General features: G+C 44.3%; 1 protein-coding gene across 1 annotated transcript in view; it reads left to right on the forward strand.

Annotated features, from left to right (window-relative positions):
• The first annotated feature begins 183 nt into the window (after positions 1 to 183).
• Positions 184 to 24,170, forward strand: part of LOC134444351 (uncharacterized) — a 137,801-nt gene continuing 113,814 nt past the window's right edge. Inside the window, exons 1-5 of the mRNA XM_063193693.1 lie at positions 184 to 275; positions 452 to 554; positions 20,996 to 21,151; positions 21,398 to 21,447; positions 22,742 to 22,841. Of these exons, the coding sequence (XP_063049763.1) occupies positions 519 to 554; positions 20,996 to 21,151; positions 21,398 to 21,447; positions 22,742 to 22,841 (342 nt within the window). The 5' untranslated portion in view covers positions 184 to 275; positions 452 to 518. The remainder of the gene's footprint in view (positions 276 to 451; positions 555 to 20,995; positions 21,152 to 21,397; positions 21,448 to 22,741; positions 22,842 to 24,170) is intronic.

Raw genomic sequence — 24,170 nt, forward strand, 5'->3', positions numbered from 1 at the left:
ACCATTAAATATTTCCTTCAGAAAAAAATTCCAAAGAACTGCGCGGTTTTTATATTATTGTTGAGGATTCCTGTGAACGCATTTTCGTAGGGATTTTACGTGTCCTATCAGATCCTTCAAGCAGAGTAGACACGAAACTTGAAAGGTTCTGGGATAACGCTCTGGAAAAATAGAGCAATGTTCGTAGCCTACTGTTAAGATTATTTTTGTTTTGCCACATTTGAACTAAATTTAACAGTATCAGATACAGCGCATCATTTCATCTCCTCTACATGGTAACTATCCCACGTTCAACAGACATGACTACACTAACACACAACTTATCACCACTTTATATTCTTCAGTCTTCATAGCTTGCAGATATTGATAGGCTATTATTCACCATTAACACGTTTATGTAAAACATGTTCATGGTCAATGAATCACCATTTTATGCCGAATTAATCTTCAGGTGTTGTGTGAGTTGCTGCAGCATCACTTGGTTGTCAAGTTCAACAAGGTGTAAACATTAGGCTACCATGAGGTCCAACAGCAAGCACCCAGGGGCAGCAAAGGTAAGCAATGGAGACTTATTTTCACCAAATGATACTCTGTAGCATTCTCGGTATTCATAAAGAAGTGACTGGTCTGGTTCACCAGATGAATTTGTTTCTTTAGGACAGTGGCTCATGCTAGTTGTTGTCACCTGTAGCCATGTGACCCCATCGCACATCTGCTATTTCCCCCCATTGTTGGCCCCTAAATCAGTTCATTATTATAAGCTAGTTTGACATTTTTAAGTCAGTTGGTCTTTTTTTGTATTGATTTTTGTATCGAACGTGTTCATTCAATAACAAAGTAACAAAATGATTTTGACACAACATCACCACCTAGAGTTAGATAATGAAAGGACTCCTTGTTAGCTCCTTGCCATCCTGTGGCTTGAGTGAATAAGGGAAGGCAGGATGGAATCTTCCTTATAGCCTTATATACCCATAATAAGGTTAACATCCTTTTTAAAATGTTTATTAAAGTGTAACACTGTATTTGTGTGTGTGTGTGTGTGTGTGTGTGTGTGTGTGTGTGTGTGTGTGTGTGTGTGTGTGTGTGTGTGTGTGTGTGTGTGTGTGTGTGCGTGCGCGTGTGTGTGCGTGCGCGTGTGTGTGTGTGCGCGCGTGTGTGTGTGCGTGCCTGCCTGCCTGCCTGTCTGCGTGCGCGCGCAGAGAGAGAGAGAGAGAGAGAGAGAGAGAGAGAGAATGAACAGTTGCCAAAATGTGGCCAAGGTGTTAAAACAAAGTCCAATTTAATGGACACTTGGCCGATGCCAACATTAATGTGGATGAATTTTATGCATTCCATCCGCAATGTAGATTTATAAACACTGTCCGGTCTGTGTAAATGCAAGTTGTGACAGTATTTACTCAACATGCCACAGTCACAGATAGGGCTCTGTTCCCCTGCCTACACGGTGTGACGGCCCCACAAAATGAGTCTGATTTTCAGGCAGCGTTAACCAGCCTTCCCTTCCCTCAGTTAGACCCCCTGGAGCAACCTGGAGCAGCCAGCACCGAGCTGCTATTAGGACCAGTCAAATTCCCCTTCTGTTGCATTTTTGTATGTGGCTACTCATTTAGATGCAGCACAGCGGGAATTCCTTATGGCAGGCAAGCATAGATGACTTGACTACTGATTGGCATCTACTACCCTGGTGGTATTTAACCACCAACTCCCCCAGCAGTGGATACCACAGGGGGGTAAAAATCATCAACACATCATCAACAGTTCACTGGACCGTATGTCCGCGTCTCATATTCCGGCAGAGGCGATTCCTCTTTGAGTACAAGGGAGGCGCCGCCTCCTGTCCAAAATCACGGAGAAATAGTATGTAAACTAATGCTTTACACGACTTAATATCATTGCCATTTCAGACCCAGTTCTATAGATGCATGTGCTCAACTTAGAGATTAAACCAATCTGTAATAAGATACCGAAGCTCGCACGAGTTTTTTTTCCGCTCATGACAACGCAAGCGAGTCGAGTCTCAATGGACTTCAATGGCATGTGGGATTGTGCGCTTTTTCAATGGCAAAATGCTAAACGGTCATTGGCTATTGCCGTGAAATTTTTTTAATTTTGAGACTGAGCCTCACTGGGAGTGAATGGAGAAGAGAGAGGAGGGGGGAGGGACCGGAGACTGGAGCTCCGACTTGTGATTGGGTGAACCCCGTGTCAGTAGGCTACAGTAGTTGATTTCATTTCGAAATGCGGATATGTTATTAATTTGACTGAGAAGTTTCGTCGTGATAACCAGTGGGGAAGCTATTCATTGCGTTGTACTCCAGTTTTGTGTACATATTCTTGTAAACCTAGTATTGCGAATAAAGTCTTAATACTAGTGGCACGTCCTTATCCTTTTTAATCTCCCAATTCAAAAGTTGAGGTTGCCTACTTTTCGTTATTGCTAGCTTGCAAGAAAGCTAGAGAGCTATGCAAAATGAAATGCCAAGCATTGTGGATTAAATTCTGGCGAATTCCAGTCGTCCTTATGAGGAGAAAATGAATATCAAGGAGCAGAGCAGAGCACTGCCTAATATTGACTTGGTGAAAAAGGTAGGGAAGAACAAACTTTTCTTTTGAGCTTTCGTGGTGTCTGATCAACTGGTTAACTGCCAAGTCCCGTGAGTGGCGAGTCCTTTCCTACTGTGCTGTTAAGCCGTGCACCCAGTAATGAACAAAGACAACGAAGGCAATTCTCAATCACATCATTATGTGGCGGAGGTAGGCCTAATGAATAATAATAATAATAAAAACATTTCCCTATGAATAGGCTACAAGGGGGATAATGATTAATGATTAACAAATTTGTTTCAACAAGAGTCCTTCAGTGTGTGAGGGCAGGCCATATGTGACAGGACCATAAGGTGTGTGTCAAAATTGCCCCCCCCCCCCTTTTTTTTTTTTTTGCGTTCTGGACATATTGTAATTGAACAGCCTCCCCTGTTTGACAGACTACCAGCCGCCACTGTATTCCGGCTAACCTTAAGCGAACTTGTAGCGCTTACTGTGACTGACTTACTACAGTAGGCCCATGATGCACAGTGTTCTTGGGAGGAAAAATACAAAAATGTAGTCAAATTCTGTGCCATACCAAAATGGAGCCGTTTGGGGGGACTGGGTTTCTCTCTCTCTCATGAGTAGAAGCAGTGATTTGTCTTGGAGAGGTGCTGTGTGTGTATCCCTCTGTGCTGGAATCAGGAAGCCCCCCAAAACCCCGACCAACCTCAGTGGAACTGCTTTACAGTGTGCAAACTTTACCCCGAGAGCCTGGCACCCAGGCGACACACAGGGTGGGTGGATGGGTGCAGGGCCGAATTTTCTATATGGGCCAGTGGCACAGGGCCCAGGGTCACCAACTATTTTTGACCAATGAAGGGGGCACCAATGGCACACGTTTTACAAGTACTTACTTACTTACTTAATCCTCTTCTTCCCGGATGGGAAATAAGGCTTCAACAACTCGACGCCATTCATCTCGCTGCTGTGCTAGTCTCTGTGAATCGCCCCATGTAAGCTTCATCTCCTTCAGCTCCCCGTTTTACAAATATTGCTCATAAAGGGGGCACCTCTGAGGTATAGTGCTCAGGGGCACCACATTATGGTAATACTGCCCTGGGTAGGTGGTGGTGGTGGTGTGTGTGTGTGTGGGGGGGTCGTTCTGCCTTCAGGGGTCCTGCATGCGTTCAGCACCAGCCAACCAATGTGGATGGAAAGGTACAGCGCAGATTTTGTGTGGCACACACACACGGCAGAATTAAAGATATATTTTTAGGCCTTAAGCAAACAGTGGGGTTATTATTGCTGGACATCAGTGTGCCTATACACACCACAGCAGTGATGAGGAGCGAGAGAACAGAGCGCGGGGCTGTGCTTGTTCTCAGGGCCGCTGAGAGGTTTCGTCGGGCCCAGGACAAAGTCATCTGAAAGGGCCCCCTACCCAATACATATAATGTGATGGGGAGCAGATTCTGGGCCCCCTATCTCCCTGGGCCTGGGACAACATGCCCCTTTCTCTCCCCTATCAGCGGACCTGCTTGTGCTTGTGCTGCGCCACAGTTAGCCAGCTTTCCTCAGGGTGTCTCTTTCATGGGCACGGTGCAGTGCGGTGCGGGCAGGAAAAGAAGCAGGGGCACTGTGGCACTGTATATACCCCAGAACATGAGTAATAAAAACGCCACAGGGCTTTGTGCCCAGTACTAATTGCTTAAACAAACAGCAGTGGAACAGATTCTTGTGCTGAGAGAGAGAGAGAGAGAGAGAGAGAGAGAGAGAGAGAGAGAGAGAGATTCAGAGAATACGATTCAGAAAAGCTAAGCGCTTTATTCAACTGGTGCAGCACCTTAATGCATTTAGGGGAATGTCTGTGCCATGTGCCAGACAGGGGATTTTTCTCGAAGTCAGGCTGAATTACCCTGCTTTAACAGCATCAAAATGTGAAGCCCCATGACCATCCTTGTCTTGCTGGTGCATGCCATTGCTGTGGTGAACATACAGGCCTCATGGCCTAGCAACAGAAAGGATGCAGGAAAAGTGGTATATAGTTAACAAGAAGTGTTTAAGAACCAGCTACAGAAAACATGCAACTTGTTTAGTCAGACCAATGACCGCAAATTGTTTATTGATACACTATAACATACTCTGTGGTTTAGACCGGATGCAAGGTCTACAGCCAAACCTTCACAAACAACATTTTTTAAAAATGGTTGTCTTTATGAACTTTTACAAGACATATCCGTTACATGGACAGTTGGCTTGTTCTGCTATAGAGGCCTCCTGGTCCCAAGACATGGCTACAGTACGCTCATCTCACTCACATAAGCAGGCAAGTGGCTGGGAATGGACAGTATGTGTATAAGATTGGCTTGAGGACATGGAAAGACTTTGTAATAATCAGGGGCGGATCTAGGCATTATGGGTCCTTAGGTAAAATATAAACAGGGGCCCTCAAAAGTCACTATATAGACCTAAAATTCTGTGTTTTGGCGCTATTTTAGTGTTTTGTCTCATATAGGTATATCTTTGATTACTTAACGTTGGTGCCAACTTTTGTGTGGGTTTTCTGCGACTGGTGTGAGAGTTGGGTCTCCTAGGGAGAACAGACTTGATCGGGGCCCTAGGCAATTGCCTAGGTTTGCCTGATGGAAAGTCCGCCCCTGGTAATGATGCCTCTTTGTGGTCCCATGATAGCACTGCTGCTGCTGATCTTTGATTGGCAGCCCGATGACATCATCCAGACATGCTGCTGTGAAGATGCTTATTTTGGAATCATGGCACACTCCCTCAATGCATAGTCACTGCCCCATTAGGAAGCATGGGGAGATAATACACTTTCTTTTTTATGATGTGTGAGCGGTGTTTTGAATTTTAAAGGGCGTACACGATATGTGATACAAAAAATCTGCTAGTCTTGATAGTCCAGTCTAGCTCACTACCCAGTGGTGTTGTCTGAGAAATGGCAGTTGGATTGTCTGACACATGATGGTGGTAATGGTGATGATGAACATCCTGAAGTAGCAGTGGCCAAGATCCAGACCCACAGGGGAGCGATTAATATCCCATGTTAACCACCGGGTGTCACTGCTGTTCCATGCCAAAATTCTGACATCATGTGAGCGCTCGTACGGTAGAACACACACACACACACATAGGCCAAACCACAGATGTTAAAACAGTGTTTTCCCCCCCATGTTTCATCGCTGGCCTTGGTAGTGGGTTCTCTGCTACACCAAGTGCATGGAGCCATTGCAGCAATATTGTTTTCCCCGGCCGGCCCAGCTGTGCGCGATGCGATGCGATGCCCCAGGCTTTGTGCTGCTTGTGAGTGGGATGTCGGAGGGATTGGGACGGGATCATGTGTCATTACTTGGAAATTGGAGAAGTTTATTGTCATGGTCTGAGGAATGGCTGGCGAGCAGATCCTGAGGAAATGGCATCCGTCTCCTGACTCTTCCCCCCCACAGCACAGCAGCCTCTCCCCTGAAAACACATCCGATGCAATGTGGGAAAAACCGGCGTCGCTATCAAGATGGGCTGCTCCGTCGAGATGAGCTACCTATACCAATATATTGTCTATTATCTAGAATCTTGAATCTAAACACTAACCTTAACACTAACTAGTGGTGTCAACAATGATCGATTCGGCGATCCGAATCGATCCGGGGCATAGACGATTCAGATCCAGATCCGGCAAGTTCCAGAATCAATCCGGCAATTTTTTTAAGTTTCAATCACTTCCATGGATATTTCGGGAGCAAATGAATGTTAAATTAAATAAAAACACTTCAAAACATTACAAGACTGATACAGACTGATACAGAAAACAGCCAATAAATTGTTGCTCAGTATCTGACTACTTGTATTTCCTCATAATGGCTGAACATTTGCTTTGCGTTCAGTAGAAATGTAATGCATTGCAATGCATTGTAGAATTGAATCGAATCGGATTGGATCTAATAGAATCGAATCGAATCGGATCTACTACCTCCCGAATCGTGATCGAATCGGATCGTGAGGGCAGTGCCGATCCACACCACTAACACTAACCACTTGGGGAGATACTGTAGTGGTGTGTTGTAATGCCTCGGTAGCTCAGTTTGACGGGTAGCTCATCTCGACATGACACTGGCTGCTGCGGGAGAGGGAGTGTTGCAATGCATTGTGGGAGTGGATGGGGTAAATGGAGAGCACTGCTCCCCACCATGGCCTTCCCGACCTGACAGCACAGCACGGCAGGCAGCGTGACTATCTAGCCGCGTTGTCTTGTCACATACCACACAGCAGATAGGGCCGCGCTGTACTGTACTCATTGCACTGGGTTATTTTTGGATGACACTTTATTTTACACGCCTTGTTGTAACAGTCTAGTATCTATCTGGCTGCACCATGAAATGGGCCTACATTGTAGCTAATAGGGATGTTAACCGGTAACCGGTTAACCGATAATCGACCGGATCAACTTTAACCGGTTAAAATTTTCTGCCACCGGTTAACCGGTTGTAATAATAATAATAATTATAATAATAATTTCCTCCCAAAAAACGATAATTTTGAGGTTTTAGTACGATAATTCAGCATTTTCCATCTGGCAACAGTGGTTGGACATGGCAGGTCCTGTCTGCGCAGCAAAAAAAAGGCTTATGTGAAAAATAAAAATGAAAAAAAATCAGTGCTGTGCATATCAGACACGCAAATGTTTTAAATTTTAAGATTACCTGTTAACCGGTTAACCACCGGTTAATGAGTCTCAGTGTTTTTTCAATTTTCGCCATCCCTAGTAGCTAAATGTGTGCACAACAGTGTGTACAATGGGGCTGAACTCAACTTACTGTAATTGATTATTTCTAGCGGAGGATTTACTTTCCACTTCTTGTTGTTGCAGTACAGTTTCGGAGAGTACATTGTAACAAAGTTTGCAAACCCCACTGGGTTACAGCACTATTTCACCGTCCTTACGTTATTATTATTACATTAAAGGTACACTGTGCAGGAAATGGTCAAAAAAGGTAATGCAACTATGCTGTTCATTGAAGCTGGGCTGCCTATTGCCAAATTTGATATTTACATGAAAGTTTACCAAGTAATGAACAAATATTTTCTAGTAGGGTCCATGTACAGTCGTTTTTGCAGGTAAAAGTGGCTATTTTTGGAAATTCAAAATGGCGGACCATGGAGAAGATCCCCCTTTTCATATATGAAAGGCGCAATTTTTCCAGTCATAATGAATACTTAAAATTTGATGGTGGTGGTAAGTGTTCATGAAAAAGGTAACATTAGTGAGTGAGCAGCATGAATTCTGGAAATAAACAACTAAATATATCACACAGTGTCCCTTTAAGTACAGTGCAACAAACTATATCAAACTCGAGTCAGGTAACATCATGTACTTACTTGCACTGTACCTTAGGGTTAGCGCTAGCACTTCCACCAATGAACACAATATTACATGGATAGATATGATATATAGATATAGATATGATATCTTTTCTTTGAACCATCGAGCTTTGTAATGTCTTTTTTGTTTTTCTTTCCAGTAATGTGATACTCTTCATGTATTTAACATTTTTAAGACTGCCACTGGCATTTTTCTATTGTTGTGGTTGTTAGTATGTACCTTGCAGCTCTGCAGGAGCAGACTCCGCCTACATCACCTTGAGTCAATCAGCTGATTGATTAGTGTGTTTGAGACTCTTGTGTGCTACACTGCTTGATTCACCTTGTGCCCTGATGAAGGCCCTGTAGCGGCCGAAACATGTTGGCAGTGGCAGTATTTTTAATTATTTAAGTTCAAACATGAACTAGCCTTGTTAATAAAGCGGTTTTATCTTAGAAGAGTGCCTTGGCGTCCTGCCCTTTTTTTGATATTTTCTACGTCTTGGCCAAAGAGCACCTTCAAACCACCACCAGTTTTACCACTTGAACGCCGCAGCCCTCCAGCCCTCTACTTTTTCATAGTTGGCATTTTTGGATGTTTTTGCAACTGGAGGCGCTCCACTTTGTGTTGTGCGTCATTTTTTACCGATTAAGATACTAAGTCTCCTGGACCTTTTGGAGCCAAGAAGATGGATGCCTTTGCATATTCACAGGAAGACGGACAACGGATTATAACAACAGCATCCCTTCTTGACGGGGAAAACACAACCACAAGAGAACTGGATAATTCGGAGCTGGTGAGCCTGTCCTATGAACTCAAGAAACTCAAAGAAAAAGATACAAAGTTGGATTTGAATTCCATCACCCTCTCTGATTATTGGAGAAGGGGGCTCATCCCACGTGGCCTCAGAATAAAGAAGTTCCCAGCTTTTGGCTCAGAGATGAATACAGAATTCAAGCAGAAATGGGAGTCTATTTTAAATAAATGTTCTTTTGATTTGATTCTTTTGTTGATTGAAGAAGACAAGAAATACAGAGAGGTGATTCAGCAAGAGATTGAGGAAATCAACAAGAAAATTGAAGAATTAAAAAGTGACCAATGGATTAATTTAAACAAAAAACTAACAGAGGATTTGAGCAAATTCAAAGAACAAATAAAACAAGAAAAACTCAGTAAATTCCAGCGTGATGAGAGAGACTACAGGGAGAAGAAGGTTTACTTTTGGCCAAAAGGTCATTCTCAACAGGGGCCTCAACGGAAAGGAGCTCGCAGAGTATCATTCAACTTTACATCAGAGGAGGAGGACATGGATTTTACAACAAATGGACCTAGCCCTGGTACATCGGGAAACGAGCAGCCCCCCAAGAAGAAGGGGGCACTCAAACAACAGAACAAGGGTCAAAGAAAAAACGAAAGACAAGAAGAGGGCGCAAGAAACAATCCTTACTACCACACACGGCACTACCGGAGAGCACAGTCATAAACTTGACAGGTACTCCTCTCTCTGACATACAGTTGAATGTGCTGGCAAAAGGATTGTCATTTTCCCCTACATATCACTCCTCTGATCTTGATGTGAAGATTGACTTGTTTAGGTTTTATAGGAGCCTACATCTAAAGGTCTGGCACAAACTGAATGTAGCTCGACCTACAACAGAACTGGCACCTTCCAGGTCTATTACTCCTTTCAGACCTAAGTCTGTTTTTTGCCCTATGATACAGAACACAACTCTTAACACTTTTGAGAAAAAGGTCAATTATGAAATTGAAAAACTGTTGTCTAGGACGGACAAAGGTCATCCCAACTTAACAAAAGCAGAACGGGATGCACTAAAGGAACTTTCAGAAAACAAGAACTTTGTGATTAAAAAGGCCGATAAGGGAGGAGCTACAGTGGTGTGGGGTTATGAACAATATATTCAAGAAGCGTCAAAACAATTGGGTGACAAAACATTCTATATCCCTCTGACCAGTAACCCTATTCGATCATTAACACTGGACCTCCAGAACATTCTTCTTGAGGCCAAAGATGCAAACTTGATCTCAACTCAGGAGTTTGATTTCCTTTTCAGACCTGACTCGCGCATGGCAACCTTTTACCTTTTACCTAAGGTGCACAAGGATATGTCTAATCCACCTGGAAGGCCTGTTATTTCAGGCAATGAGACACTCACAGAACCTATTTCAAAATATGTAGACTTCTTTATTAAGCCATTACTTCCAACTCTACCAGCTTTTATTCAGGACACGACAGACGTCTTGTGTAAAATTGAAGAAGACAATTTCATTGGCTCAGATTCTTTACTGGTAACAATGGACGTTGAGGCCCTCTATACGAACATTGACCATGCACAGGGCCTTGAAGCAATGAGTCACTTTTTGAATCAACGACCCCAACCTCAAAGTCCCCCCACTGATTTTTTGGTACAATTAACTGAATGGACACTTAACAATAATGTGTTTCTATTTCAGGATAAAGTGTATAAACAAGTCAAAGGGTGTGCCATGGGGGCCTGTTTTAGCCCCTCCTATGCAGGTTTATTTATGGGCAAGTGGGAGGAGGATTTTGTTTTCAATGAGAGAAATGAATTTAAAAATAAGATACTTTGGTGGACGAGATTTATAGATGATGTTTTATTATGGTGGAATGGCACTAAAGAAGAATTGTTACTATTTCATAGCTATTTGAATTCAGCCAATCCTAATGTGAAGCTATCTCTTGAGTTTGATTCTCATAAAATTCATTTCCTGGATTTAGAAATTTACAAAGATGAACATGGCTATTTGCACACTACAATTTTTAGGAAAGAATCACACAAAAATACCATACTCCATGCAAAAAGTTTTCATTCACCTACTCTGGTTAAAAATATTCCTTTTGGTCAATTCCAGAGACTACGAAGAATTTGCAATAATGATCAGGAGTTCAGTGTTAAAAGCAAAGAAATGTATGGCCGTTTCAAGGAAAGGGGCTATCCCCAAAAAAACATTGGATTTGTCTTAGTAGAGCAACTTCCTTAGAGCGTCAGTCACTACTTAAAAGAAAGCCTATGGTTACAAATAAAGAGAGGGTATACTTCTCCACATGTTACAGTACTCAGGCTGATGGAATACAAAGGATAACTAAAAGGAATTGGCACCTTTTTGAATGTGATGATCTATTAAGTGATGTGTTTCAAGATCCCCCAGTGTTCTCTTTCAAAAGAGCTCCTACACTGGGTGATAAGTTAGTACACAGCCACCTCCCTGCGAGACCACAAAATACTTGGCTTCCAAAAATTCCAAACGGCACCTTTAAGTGTGGCCATTGTAGCATTTGTGATGTTGTGACAAAGGTTAAAACATTTACTCACCCTGTCACACAGCAAACCTACACAACAAAACATTTCATTAATTGCAAAACTGAGTATGTTGTTTACATTTTGAAATGCTCGCAGTGTGTTGCTTTCTATGTGGGGAGGACAAAACGCCGGCTTCAGGATAGACTTGCTGAGCATAGATATGCTGCTAAAGTTAAAAACTATGACTATGCCATGGTAAAACATTTTAAGGACATGCATAATGATAATCTTGCAACTTTTTCTGCATTAGGTATTGATCATGTCCCTCTCTCTCCTAGAAGAGGAGACAGACAGAAGATGTTGAATCAGAAAGAGGGCCGCTGGATACATAGGCTTAATGCCATGCGTTTCCCTGGTCTTAATGACAATATAGATATGATATCTTTTCTTTGAACCATCGAGCTTTGTAATGTCTTTTTTGTTTTTCTTTCCAGTAATGTGATACTCTTCATGTATTTAACATTTTTAAGACTGCCACTGGCATTTTTCTATTGTTGTGGTTGTTAGTATGTACCTTGCAGCTCTGCAGGAGCAGACTCCGCCTACATCACCTTGAGTCAATCAGCTGATTGATTAGTGTGTTTGAGACTCTTGTGTGCTACACTGCTTGATTCACCTTGTGCCCTGATGAAGGCCCTGTAGCGGCCGAAACATGTTGGCAGTGGCAGTATTTTTAATTATTTAAGTTCAAACATGAACTAGCCTTGTTAATAAAGCGGTTTTATCTTAGAAGAGTGCCTTGGCGTCCTGCCCCTTTTTTTGATATTTTCTACGTCTTGGCCAAAGAGCACCTTCAAACCACCACCAGTTTTACCACTTGAACGCCACAGCCCTCCAACCCTCTACTTTCTAACACAATATTACATGTTGATACATGTACAGTAGATACACCACAAAATGATTTTTTACTCAACACTGTTTAACAGGATTTACTGACACTGTGTCATATGGTTGTTTGTTTGGATTTGGCCTAGTGTCGGGCCTGTAGGGTCTACGTACATCATACTGTAGTACACATTTGCATACTTACATATTTAGTATTGCACAACTCTACTCATTAAAACTTTTATGCACCCTGCCTGGCAACAGTAGCTACCACGCTGCATTTCTGCACACATTTGTACATTAGCTTGTACATCTAAAGAAGATTGCACAAAAGAAAGTTACCATAAACGCGTTAGGCTGCCTATTTTAGTGGCTGATTCACATTTTATAGTGCCGAGTCCATCTTCTCTCAACTGAGGGACTCGTCAGAAAAGGCAGTCTGCCTCATTTAACTTTCTGAAGCCTTGCCTGATTTGTTTTGTCATGTGCTTGCCTGAGCATGAAACGACATCTCCCTTTGCCAAATCTAAGCCAAAGATGCATTTGTTGATTCTTATTATTAGGTAAATTGGATATTTAGATTTTTTCGATATTGATCTTTTTTGTTTTTGTTTTAACGAGATTCAAACAAAGAAGTCTCATACATTCATACTGGACTAGTTTTGTGTTTTTCATTCTACTCTTGTGTTTTGTATTCTCACAACTTAAAAAAAAAAAAAAATGTGCCACCACAGAGATGGACACATTTGCATGGCAATGTATTAACAAAATGGCTACCAAATAGTAAAACAAAAATGACGGGTGAATCCTTTTTGTGTACTGAAAGAAAGATTCAAATCAACCACTTCTGACAAAATTGTTCAAAAGGCGAGGGCACTGTATGCAAGATTGACCTCTCCAATCAACTTAAGCATGAAAAGTACCGGTAGTGTTGCTTTCTTTTGAAGTTCGTGATTTGTTCAGTGTTCAGTGTTTTGACCGAAACATTAAAAGTTATTTCACACACACACACACACACACACACACACACACACACACACACACACACACACACACACACACACACACACACACACACACACACACACACACACACACACACACACACACACACAAGCAACTTCAAAAGCCGGGCCTCACGAATCTCACACTTGAATTCCCCTTATAAACCCGAAGCTCCTCACAGACAGCCTGCATACTGTATTCAGGGCTGCTGACAGCCTCGGCCGGGCCCAGCACAAAGTCATCTGAAAGGGCCCTTCCTGAAATGTGTAATGGGGACCCAATTCTGGGGCCTCCTCTCTCGTTGGGCCCGGGACAACTGACTCATTTGCTCCCCACGTCGGTTTCGCTGACTGTATTACTGAGATGGATCCACGGCTCAGCTCAGCCTGTGCCAAAAAACTGAGGTCGTCCAATTTTTTTTTTTTTTTTAACACGGCCCCTTCTCTCGCCCCGGCCTTCAAAAGCGCTCAGGGCCTCCCGTCCCGAGAACAAAGCAAACGCGCCCAGATGAACTGACCAATCTTATCCAACTCCACCAAGTGGAAACAAAAGGACACAAAACAAGAGATTTGACCAAGCCCCCGGCCGCAACGCAGGCGGCGGCAAAATATTTCAGCTCTCCGGTGCCAAGTGTACGGTTCACTGTGCGGTCACCTGAATCTGTCAGTTTCACACGTCTAATGCACCAACCGGCACCCCTGTCCTGCGGGCCGGCCAAGGCCAGAGGCCCCAAACATTGCCTGGCTCATTATTCCCACTGGAAGGTCGTGACCTTGACCGTCAGACCGGAACTGCTCTCTAATTAAGAGCCTTGTTTTGGCACTAGACGTGTCTTGTCTGTAGGACTTCCTACTGGGATTAATGGCGCTCAAGTTCACTTTTCATAAGCGCACCAGAGGGAAGATTTTTTTCTTCTCAGCATACTTTTTTTTGGAGACCCCCCCCCCCCCCCCCAATGAACCAACCCCCACCTCTCTCCCCCTCTTCGTCTTTGCCCCATTCCTAAGCCTCCACAAGGTGGCTTTGTCTTTTTTTCTCTCCTTCCAACTGAAAACGTTACGAAAGTTTTGGTTAGAGCTTTGTAGTGAATGAGTGCGCGGCATTCCTGACATACCTCAGGAGCCAGTGCTCATCTGCACTGTGCTGTGTGGCTCAGACACAAATGAGATGGAAAGAATTTTTATTGTCAAACTAAGCCATATTCAAATCTGGTCGGACCTCATTGTGCAAACCGTCTAGTGAGAGAGAGAGAGAGAGAGAGAGAGAAACAGAGAAAAAGCAAGCAAGCGCTCCATGCAAATAATAACTAGTACATCAAGTGGGTCATGGCACCTCATTCAGTGCGCACACACACACACACACACCTCTCTTCCACCTCCTCCCCCTGTCAAATTTCTCAATTAGGCTTCTGTTTACCTTATCCACAAAGCCGCAATTATAAGTTTCATTCAGAGAAAAACGGCCCACAGAATTGTGTGGCCGTGCGTGTACAGTCAGTGCTGACATGTCCCCCCCGCCCCCCCTAACGTAATGCCTCTTCTTAGCGGACAGAGCACTTGCTCCTGCTCTTGCCCTCGCACTGCCATTAAACCATCCGTCGCCCCGGCTAGCTGTCATTGCACTCCTTAGTTCGTTATTTGCCGAGGTTGTCAGGGCCACTGGCAGCCTTCACCAGGTCTAGGACAAGATTATCTTTAAGGGCACCCCCCTATCAATACACACAGCGTAATGCAGACCTATTTCTAGGCCCCCTCTCTCCCTGGGCCCCGGACAACATGCTTGTTTGTCCCCCACTGTAGGCAGGTCTGGGCCGGTTGGCGTGGCCTGGCAGGGAGGCCCTCTTCATGACCTGGGCACTGGCAGTAATGCCAAGTGCAGTGCAGTGCAGTGCAGTGCAGTGTGTGGTGGCATTGTGGGAAGGGGAGAGAACTCCTGCCTGACCCCTTCTGCTGGCGGAGATAATCGCTCAGGACTGGGGCCGTGGTGGTGGTGGTGGTGGTGTTGTTTGGTGGTGGGCATGGTGACAGTAGGGTTGGCATACAGACCAGGGAAAGGATTTTGAACATGGATGGTCAAATATGGGATTGTGGTGGTTGTTGTGTGGGGTGACAGGAAAGGCATTGTGGAGCAGCCAGAGAACGGATTTTGGATCAAAACTGCTTGAACTTGCATGGTTGGGTAGTGTGGGATGTCAGATAGGCAACTGTGGTCTAGCCAAAGAGGGGATTTTGGGACAGTCAGTGGTAATACCATTGGGACGGTGGGATGGTGGTTTTTAGGTGTGATGAAAGAAGGGATTTGGGGCAGTTGGTAATCAGTTACCATTTGAATTTGAGTGATGAAAAGGTACAGTAGTAGGAGGATGTTAGTGATAGAGTTGGTATTGTGGACCAGACAAAGAAAGGATTTTGGGACAGTTGCTAATACCATTTGATCCTGTATGATCTAAGGTGGGATTGTGGTTATGGGGTTATCTGGGGTGTGAGACAGGCTTTGTGGTCCAGCCAAAAAAAAAAAAGATTTGGGGGCAGTTGGTAAAACCGTTTGAACTTGTGTGTTGTGAGGTGGGGTTCAGTTGGCGGGATGGAGTTGGCAGGCAGATATTGTGTGGACCACCCAAAGAAAGGATTTTGGGGTTGTTGATAATAGCACCATCTGAACCAGCATGGTGTAAGGTAGGGTTTGTGTTTGTGGTGGTGGTGTGTGTGTATAGGGGTGTTAGGTGTTATGGACCAGCCAAGGAAAGGATTTTTGGGCATTTGGTAATATGGCTGGACTGGTAAATTCCCTATATGGCAGATTACCAGTCCAGGACTGATTGGTAAAACCAAAGAGGTTGGATATTTAATGAAGAGGAATTGAAACACGCCCACTCAATGCAAAAGCAAGTGCTCAAAATTCGGTCTCCTAAGGGGGCGTTGTCCCTCCTTCTTCTCTTTTCGTGGTGTTTGCACAAGACGTGCGCTACCGCCATCTACAGCGCTAAGGGGACTCCATTTATTCTCAACCTCAAGACTCTGAAGGTCTCCTAATCGAAGGTCTCCTAAAGGGGCGTTCGCCCGACGTAAAGTGGATACCGGAAAAGAACTCGCCTGCTTTATCTCCCTATATATATACGATTAGCTGGTAAAACTTTTTGAACCTCTTCAAATGTGGGGAGGAGAATGGTGATTTGCTGACCAGGGTGTCAGATAGTTAATACCTCCTGAAGCTGCATGGTCTGGATCGAACCTGCATTGTCTGGGATTGAACCATCAGCACCACACTCACTTTAAGTCTTTGCCAGAAAAGTCTGCTGTGCCGACCTAGTGTGTGTCAACCTCTTTCCGCTCCTTCCCTCCCTCTCCTCCTCCTCCTCCTCCTCCACCCAAGGAAAAAGGGCAAACCGTCACAATCTTATCAAAGGTACAACTCAAGCTTGTCGCTAGTGGTTACCATGTCTGGGCAGTTGATCTGACAATGCGTCCAGTGTCTTTTAAAAAAGCCCGGACAGAAATCTGCCCCCGGGATCATAAAGGCACACTTGTGGCGAGGCTCCTTTTTGATGAATTGGCTGTAAAATGACACCCACAATCCACCTTTATTACCTCCAGTGGGCTGAAGCTAAGTTTTATCACTTTATTGCCTTGGAATGTCGCCCAGGAACAAGCAATGAGAAGCAGCAGCAGCAGCAACATAGCAGGCCTAGAGCCTCCGAGACAAAAGGGCCCTCCTTGCGTGTAATGTGATGGCCGCAGCCTAGGGGGCACTGTTCCCCCAGCCAGGAAGCCAGCGAGCCAGCTCACCCTGTCTTACTTCCCTGAGCTTTGTCTCTCCACTCTCCAGCAGGCGAGAATGGGGAGTCAGCTAGAGAGACAGGCTGTACACAATGGTAGGCTGGCAAATGGGGAGCGTGTTTCCCCACTTTGTATTGGATCACATATCACAACAGTTACTTGGCAACTGTCTGTCTATGGCTACTATTCCCAAGATGAAAGTCATATGTTATCCTAACTGGCATCTCAGTAGACAGTTTTTTTTCCAGATATATGGTTATGAGTGTGCTTAGCGGCCTATTATCCTGAAGTCATCATGACATTGAATTATGTGATTTTGGGATGGAAGACGTTCATGATGTACTTTCTCATTACATGTATTTGTACAGGTTTTTTTAGTAGATGGATGCTGACAGTACCAATTTTACACAGTGAGCTTTCTTACAAAATAGTCCTGTGTTTTTTGTCTTTTTAAACCTTGCTGAAGCAGTTTCCCCAATCTGATGCCTGGCTACCACTGCAACATTAGACCGTTGTTTCCACGGAAAAGATCACTCTGCCCCTCAGCGTGTTAAAACAGCCCGACTTGTTTTTCATCCTAAATCCGCGCAAGTGGATTTAACATAGCCCTTGGCCTTCTAAACGTTAATGTCAACCCCGCAAAACGTGTTTAGACACAAAACGACACATCGAGTTATTCTGAAAGCAGTACACTTTATAGCTTTTCTGGCAGTGATTGCATCCATTCAGTGCCAGATGGAAAGCACTACGTTTTAAAAAAGAGAAGAGACCTTTGTAGCAGAACCTGAGTCATCCTATAGAATAGAAGAGAATAGAACAGAGTAGGATTCTTTTTTTATTGCCACTATACACGTAGTGAAGTAAACTCATACTCTCAATGAGTAAACTATATGCCAATATGACGGGAGGGAAGCATTTCACTCACCAGTGCAACATACAGTATATTGAGTTAGATCATTGATTGTTCTATTTAATGAATTCAGCAAAGAGGTGTAACTCGCTCAACACAAACAAAAATAGAAAGCAACCGGGTGCTCATTTCTTAAGACATATACTGTACAAAATAAAGAGAAGAGGACAACACTCCCGACACTGAGGAAGGTTACAGAAATGTCTGATGGGCAATAAATTACACAACGTGGAGTGCTGTCCTTGTTCTCTTTATTTTGTTCTATTTACTCCCATTGTAGTTTATTCATTTTTCAACAACCAGTTTTTGGCCTAGGCCCTGTAAACACCACCCACCGTCCATGTTTTTCTATCCCAGTCCAGTCGTGGCACCCATCATCACCCACATACTACCTCCCATCCCTTCCAGCTGTATTTGTTTGTATCTATTTATATCTATTTTAGATATACCACCACCCAGTAGCAATCTGCCCCCCATGAACCCCTCACAGATGCATGTATTGTTTGTTAACAACCTAAGATGGGTCCATTTAAGAGTAGAACTTGGACCTGAGAAATTCCCTACCACCCACCACCCGTCTATCCAGATGCCCAGGAACTTGGCCTTGCAATGATCTGAGCAGCCCCTTTGGGAATGAGCATCACACGACCCCGCATTTGGTATTATTTTTATTACATTTTTACCTTACATTTACCAGATGCTTTTGCCTGCAGCGACTTACAAGGGGGGAAAATGCACCATGCTTTGTATTTACAAAAAACACTACAGTTTCCGTGTGAGTTTAAGACGTAGAAGCATAATTTCCCTCTGGATTAATAAATGATACTCTACTTTAAGTTGGCACTCATAACCACCCTACCATCATCCACCAGCACCACCCACGACCCCTCTGTCCAGATGCCCAATAGCTGGGCCCTTTGCGATGCTCACAGCAGCACAGCATCCCCCTGGGAGAGAGAGCATGACGCGGCCTCGGATTAGTTTGGAACGCCCTTTCCCACAGCTCCTCTGCACCGTGCATTTCCAGGCCAGATGTGTCTGGGCTGGTCATTCGTCACACTCCGCCACAGAAGGAAGGATGGATCCCTCCTTTTCTTTTCTTTTTCCCCGTCTTTCTCTCTCTCCCCCCTCTTTCATGGACACACACACACACACACACACACACACACACACCCCGGCCTGTCCTCTTCCACGGTTTCAAGCTCGCGTCGGTGGGAATTTGGCATGAGTGCCAAAAAAGAGGGAAGAGAGATGAAGAAGGAAAAAGAAAAAAAGAGAGAGAAAAAGGAAAAACGCCAACAGGCTATTCTCAACTTTGCCCTCATTCCACACATCACCCCCAGCCCCCCCCCCCCCCACCCAACACATACACTATACACTATACACATACACTATACACATATACACACTTTTTTTTTCTCCACCATCAGCTCTGTATGCGCCCTCCCCCATCCACCCTACTCTCTCCTCCATCTTAAATAAACTTAAGCTGCGAAGGACTGATAGCTTCTTAATCCACTGGAGAGAGAGAGAGAAAAGAGGGGATGGGGGTGTGTTGGGTCAATGGAAGAGAGAGAGAGAGAGAGAGAGAGAGAGAGAGAGAGAGAGAGAGAGAGAGAGAGAGAGAGAATGTGTGGAGGATGAATCGAGAATGGTGGGGCCGGGGGGAGGTGTTGGGGTCTGTGTGTGTGTGTGTGTGTGTGTGTGTGTGTGTGTGTGTGTGTGTGTGTGTGTGTGTGTGTGTGTGTGTGTGTGTGTGTGTGTGTGTGTGTGTGTGTGTGTGTGTGTGTCCAAGTCATCACAGGATGTACAGGCCATAAATTACCATTAATCTCTATCTCCCCAGCTAGCTTCTCCGGGCTCTCAGAAAGAGAAAGAAAGAAAGATAGAAGGAAAGAAAAAAATGAGAGAGAGAGAGGCAGGGAGAAACCGGGCCCTTGCTTTTCTCAACGCCTTATGGGGGGTTCCTAAAGACAAGGCTGAAGCTGAGCCGTGAATTAATGACACACACACCAGCCAGCCCACATAGAGATAAAAACCCAACCACTCGTCTGCGCTGGACTTGGCAGCGAATCCGACTTGATTGAAAGCGTATCAAAGAAAGAGGCTTACCATCAGTGTGGATAATCAATTCAAATTGAGGAATTAACCCAGTACTGATTGAGAGGTGGAGCTTGGGTGGATGGGAAACGAAGACGGTTGGGTGAATGAATGGTGGTGTTGTTGGGTGCATGGATTGGCCGCTGACAGCTTTGGCCGGGCCCGGGACAAAATCATCTGAAAGCACCCTCATCCACCCAATACACTTAATGTAATGGGGATCCAATTCTGTGCCCCCCTGTCTCCCTCCCTTGGCCCAGGACAACTGGCCCCTTTGTCCCCCGCAGGCGTCGGCTTCCCTGGATGGATATGTTGGGGGGTGGGGTTGTGGGGAAGATTAGAAGTGATGTTGTAATAGAAACATAAATCAAAACGTAACGATTGAGATCAACCCTGCCGGCAGACAGTCCGTAGTGGTAGTGGGGATTGTGGGAAATGGCCTGTCATGGCCGGTCTGTTTTGGAGGGAAAAATTATTCCATTTGCGTCATGCTTGCATGGCCTGAGCTGGTTGACTCAGCGGCAGAGGTGTCAATCCCAAGCAGGGCCACTGACTGCTTTGGCCGGGCCCCGGACACTTGTCATCTGAGAGCCCCCCCCGCAAACAATGCATACAATGTAATGAGGAGCCAATTCTCTGCTCCCTCTCTCACCCTGGTCCCGGGACAACTGACCCATTAGTGTCCGCCCAAAGTCGTGAAAACACTGGCTGTCGCAAATGTAATCCAACCAGCCCCTGAATCATCAGATCATGATGAGTCCTCAAGACAGGTAGACCAGTTACTCACTGAAGTCACTTGCGTTGGATGGAAACTGTGGCAGGGTTTTTTGTTTTGTTTCACTTTTCACAACCTGACATTCAGGGCTGGATTGGCCAATCTGGCATACCGGGCATTTCCCGGTGGGCCCTGCACCCTTGTGGGCCCCTATTTTCAGAAATGTAGAAAACAAAAAAACAAACAAATTTGAGTCAGTTCTGCATCCCTAATATGAGGGGTCCATTAAGCCAAAAGTGCCCGGGCCCTTTTTCTCCCCCCAGTCCAGCCCTGCCGACATTGACGCTGTGCTAAAAGCCTGGCCTTGTTTGTTCTCTTGTGTTGTCGTCGTCATGCTCCTTTCTGTTCCTGCTCCAGGTGGGGATGACGCGGCGCAGGATCCCCTCCGATGGCTCTGTGTCCGTGTCGGCCCGCAGCAGCAGCAGCGTTCTGGAACGAACACCGTTGTCAAAACCCAGAGCCAGTGATCCGGAACATGTCTTGTCACAAATTACAACAGACGCGAGTGCTGAGGTACTGCAGTCACAGTGTTTTTTTAAAAGTCAGTTACAAGGTTTTCAGGCTCTGTTTTGTAAAATGCGGGCATGGTGTCCACCGGAGGGAGGGAGGCATGGTATTAATGTGAAGCATTGACATGAAACATCCTGTGGGGTGTGTGAGAATAAATAACAGACTTTGTTTGACCTCAGGATGCCGAAAAATGACAAAACTGTTTTGTCACTTTTGTTTTGATGTTGTGTTTTGCGTCACCCCCCCCAGAAACTCCAGAAGGAAAACGCAGACTTGAAAAAACAGCTGGAGGATCTGAGGCAAGTGAATTTAAATTGAGCCATATGTAGGTGGATTAGTACGTAAGTACTGTATGTATGTATTAGGGATGCACTGATACCACTTTATTGAAAACCGATACAAGTACGAGTACATAGACTTAGACTTAGACTTAGACTTCTTTATTGTCCATTAAACTTACATAAAATGGAGATTTTGCTTTGGTGGTGGCATAGGACATTAATGTGTGTACTTGCCGATGCCGATACCGATACCTTTTACCACCAAAACACAATGCAAATAGATGCATGGCCTTGTTTTTTTCCACCTGTGATATTTTTATTGTCCATTTTCATGTCGATTTAAATGTTAGTAAATGTATGAGGTGGCACTTTTGTTCCATGCTGCTTTCAAGTCCACAGAACGTGACAAGATTTTGCATTGTTTTGTGCAATAGCAGTATCGTTCTTTGTAACGGCAAGTGCTTGACGAGTAGGAGTACGAGCATAATGAGCAGTATCGGGTGCCGATAGTATCGGTGCATCCCTAGTATGTATGTTTGCTGAAATGAGCTGCATTGCATTGCAAATGATCTGCGGGACATGGTACATTTCCTCGTCGCTCAGGTGGGAAACGCACCGTAGATCACACCCGCGTGGATTGTTAAGCGGCTGAAAGAGCCCTTACATGCGAGAAACAGGTGAAAAAACAAAGAGCAACAAGAACTGATGCCTTAATAAACAGCGCTGGTCTGGTCTGTTCACGGTTGTTTTCTTAAGCTTTTTTCGCTGAAACCGTGAATAACCACAGAAGGAAAGTGTGTCAGAGCTAAATACAGTTATTTCCACCTTTGCTGTGGAGGAGGTGCATGGGCCACGTGTTTGGTCCAGGGTATGAAGCTGTAAATGTCAGTCGTGCATTATGCGCTATAAAGTGCTATGTTTTATCTCTAACGATCAACAAAGAGGCTCATTCACTGTCATAAGAGGGGAGGGATATCCAGTGGAGTTTAAGGGCAATATGATGCTTTTATATATGTATATATATAAAACGTACTGATCAGTTTGTTTGGGATATGGGATTTTAAATTGTGCCGCAGCTCTCTGGAGCTTCAAGTTCGTCCTCTACTCACCTCAGCAATAAAACCAGCAGGAACTGAACTCCTTCGGATGCAGTATTTATAGTAACACAATAAAGTCAGATATTGACTTTTGTGAGTAAAGTAAAGAAGCGGACCACCTCCTCTAACAAAAGCCAATTCAACCACTGACTGTACTGTACTGTACTGTACCTGTGGTTTGATCTGTGGTCTTATACTGTATGCCCTGTGCACAGGTGTCAGTACCAACAGCTCCTGGAGGAAGGCAAGGAGGAGACGCTGGAGAAGAGGAGGGTGAACCTGCTCAAAGCCCAGGTCATGCAGCTGGAAAGACAGGTACAGAGGCGAGTCTAGTGTCAGTGGGGGCCCCAAGCAAAAACGTAAAATAATGGACAATCTAAACAAATCGGTGCTATTATAGTTTAAAGTTGAGCTACTTTTCACCGTGTAGTGGCTAGGGGGCCCCAAGCGGCTGCCTGCCTAGCCTGGTGACAAGATGCGCCTCTGGACAGGTACCAACTGGAACATTATGCTAAAACAGTATGCCATTCACAGAACAATACTGATAAATTGTGCACGTTTTTTGCATACATTGTGCTTAAACATTATGCCATTCATGGCCCTACCGTGGCTTAACGGTAGGACACTCGTCTACTATGTGGCCGACCCGGGTTCGATTCCAGCCCAGGTCCTTTGCTGACCCTTCCCCGTCTCTCTCTCTCTTCCAAACGTTTCCTGTCTCTTTCTCAAACCTTCCTGTCACTAATGGAGACTAAAAGACCAAAAAAAAACCTTTAAAAAAACATTATGCCATTCACAGAACAATACTGTTAAATATATATTTATATCCCCGAAACGCGGAGCGTCGGGGATGTAATGGTTTTGCGTGCGCCGCCGCGTCCGCGTCCGCCGCGTCCGCCGCCGCGTAAGGTTTTTCGTGTTAACGCGATAACTTTTCAACGGATGTTTGGATTTGTCCCAGATTTTTTGGGTGAATGCTCTAGGGCAGGTTCATGAACTGATTCGAGTTTGGAGGTCAACACTTTCAAGATGGCTGAATTCAAGATGGCCAAATTTTTGTTTGGCTCATAACTTCTGACCAGTCGGATGGATTTGTCCCAGATTTGGTGTGTTAATGCTCTAGGGTAGGTTCATGAACTGATTTGAGTTTGGAGGTCAACAGTTTCAAAATGGCAGAATTTTTTTTTGGACCATAACTTCTGACTGGGTGGATTGATTTGCCCGGTACTACCTTATTTTAACAGTTCACCATTTCAGTGAATCTAGCATATTAGGTACAGTGTAACAATATTTAATACCATGTAATACTAGTGTAACAATATGCAATACCAGCAGTGCTTTACACTAACTTTTTCGCTTACCAGCCATTTTGGCTAGTGGTTTTCCTGACTCACTAGCCATTGGGCCTCTTCACTAGCCATAATTTTCTTAACCATCATAGCAGCTTTAATGAATTATATAATAGGCTGTAATAATGTAATGTAGGATAATATAACATAATATAATATAATATAATATAATATAATATAATATAATATAATATAATATAATATAATATAATATAATAGCCTATAGGCTAATATAATATAATATAATATAATATAATATAATATAATATAATATAATATAATATAATATAATATA

The sequence above is a fragment of the Engraulis encrasicolus genome, chromosome 3, assembly GCF_034702125.1.
Source record: "Engraulis encrasicolus isolate BLACKSEA-1 chromosome 3, IST_EnEncr_1.0, whole genome shotgun sequence".
Classification (NCBI taxonomy): domain Eukaryota; kingdom Metazoa; phylum Chordata; class Actinopteri; order Clupeiformes; family Engraulidae; genus Engraulis; species Engraulis encrasicolus.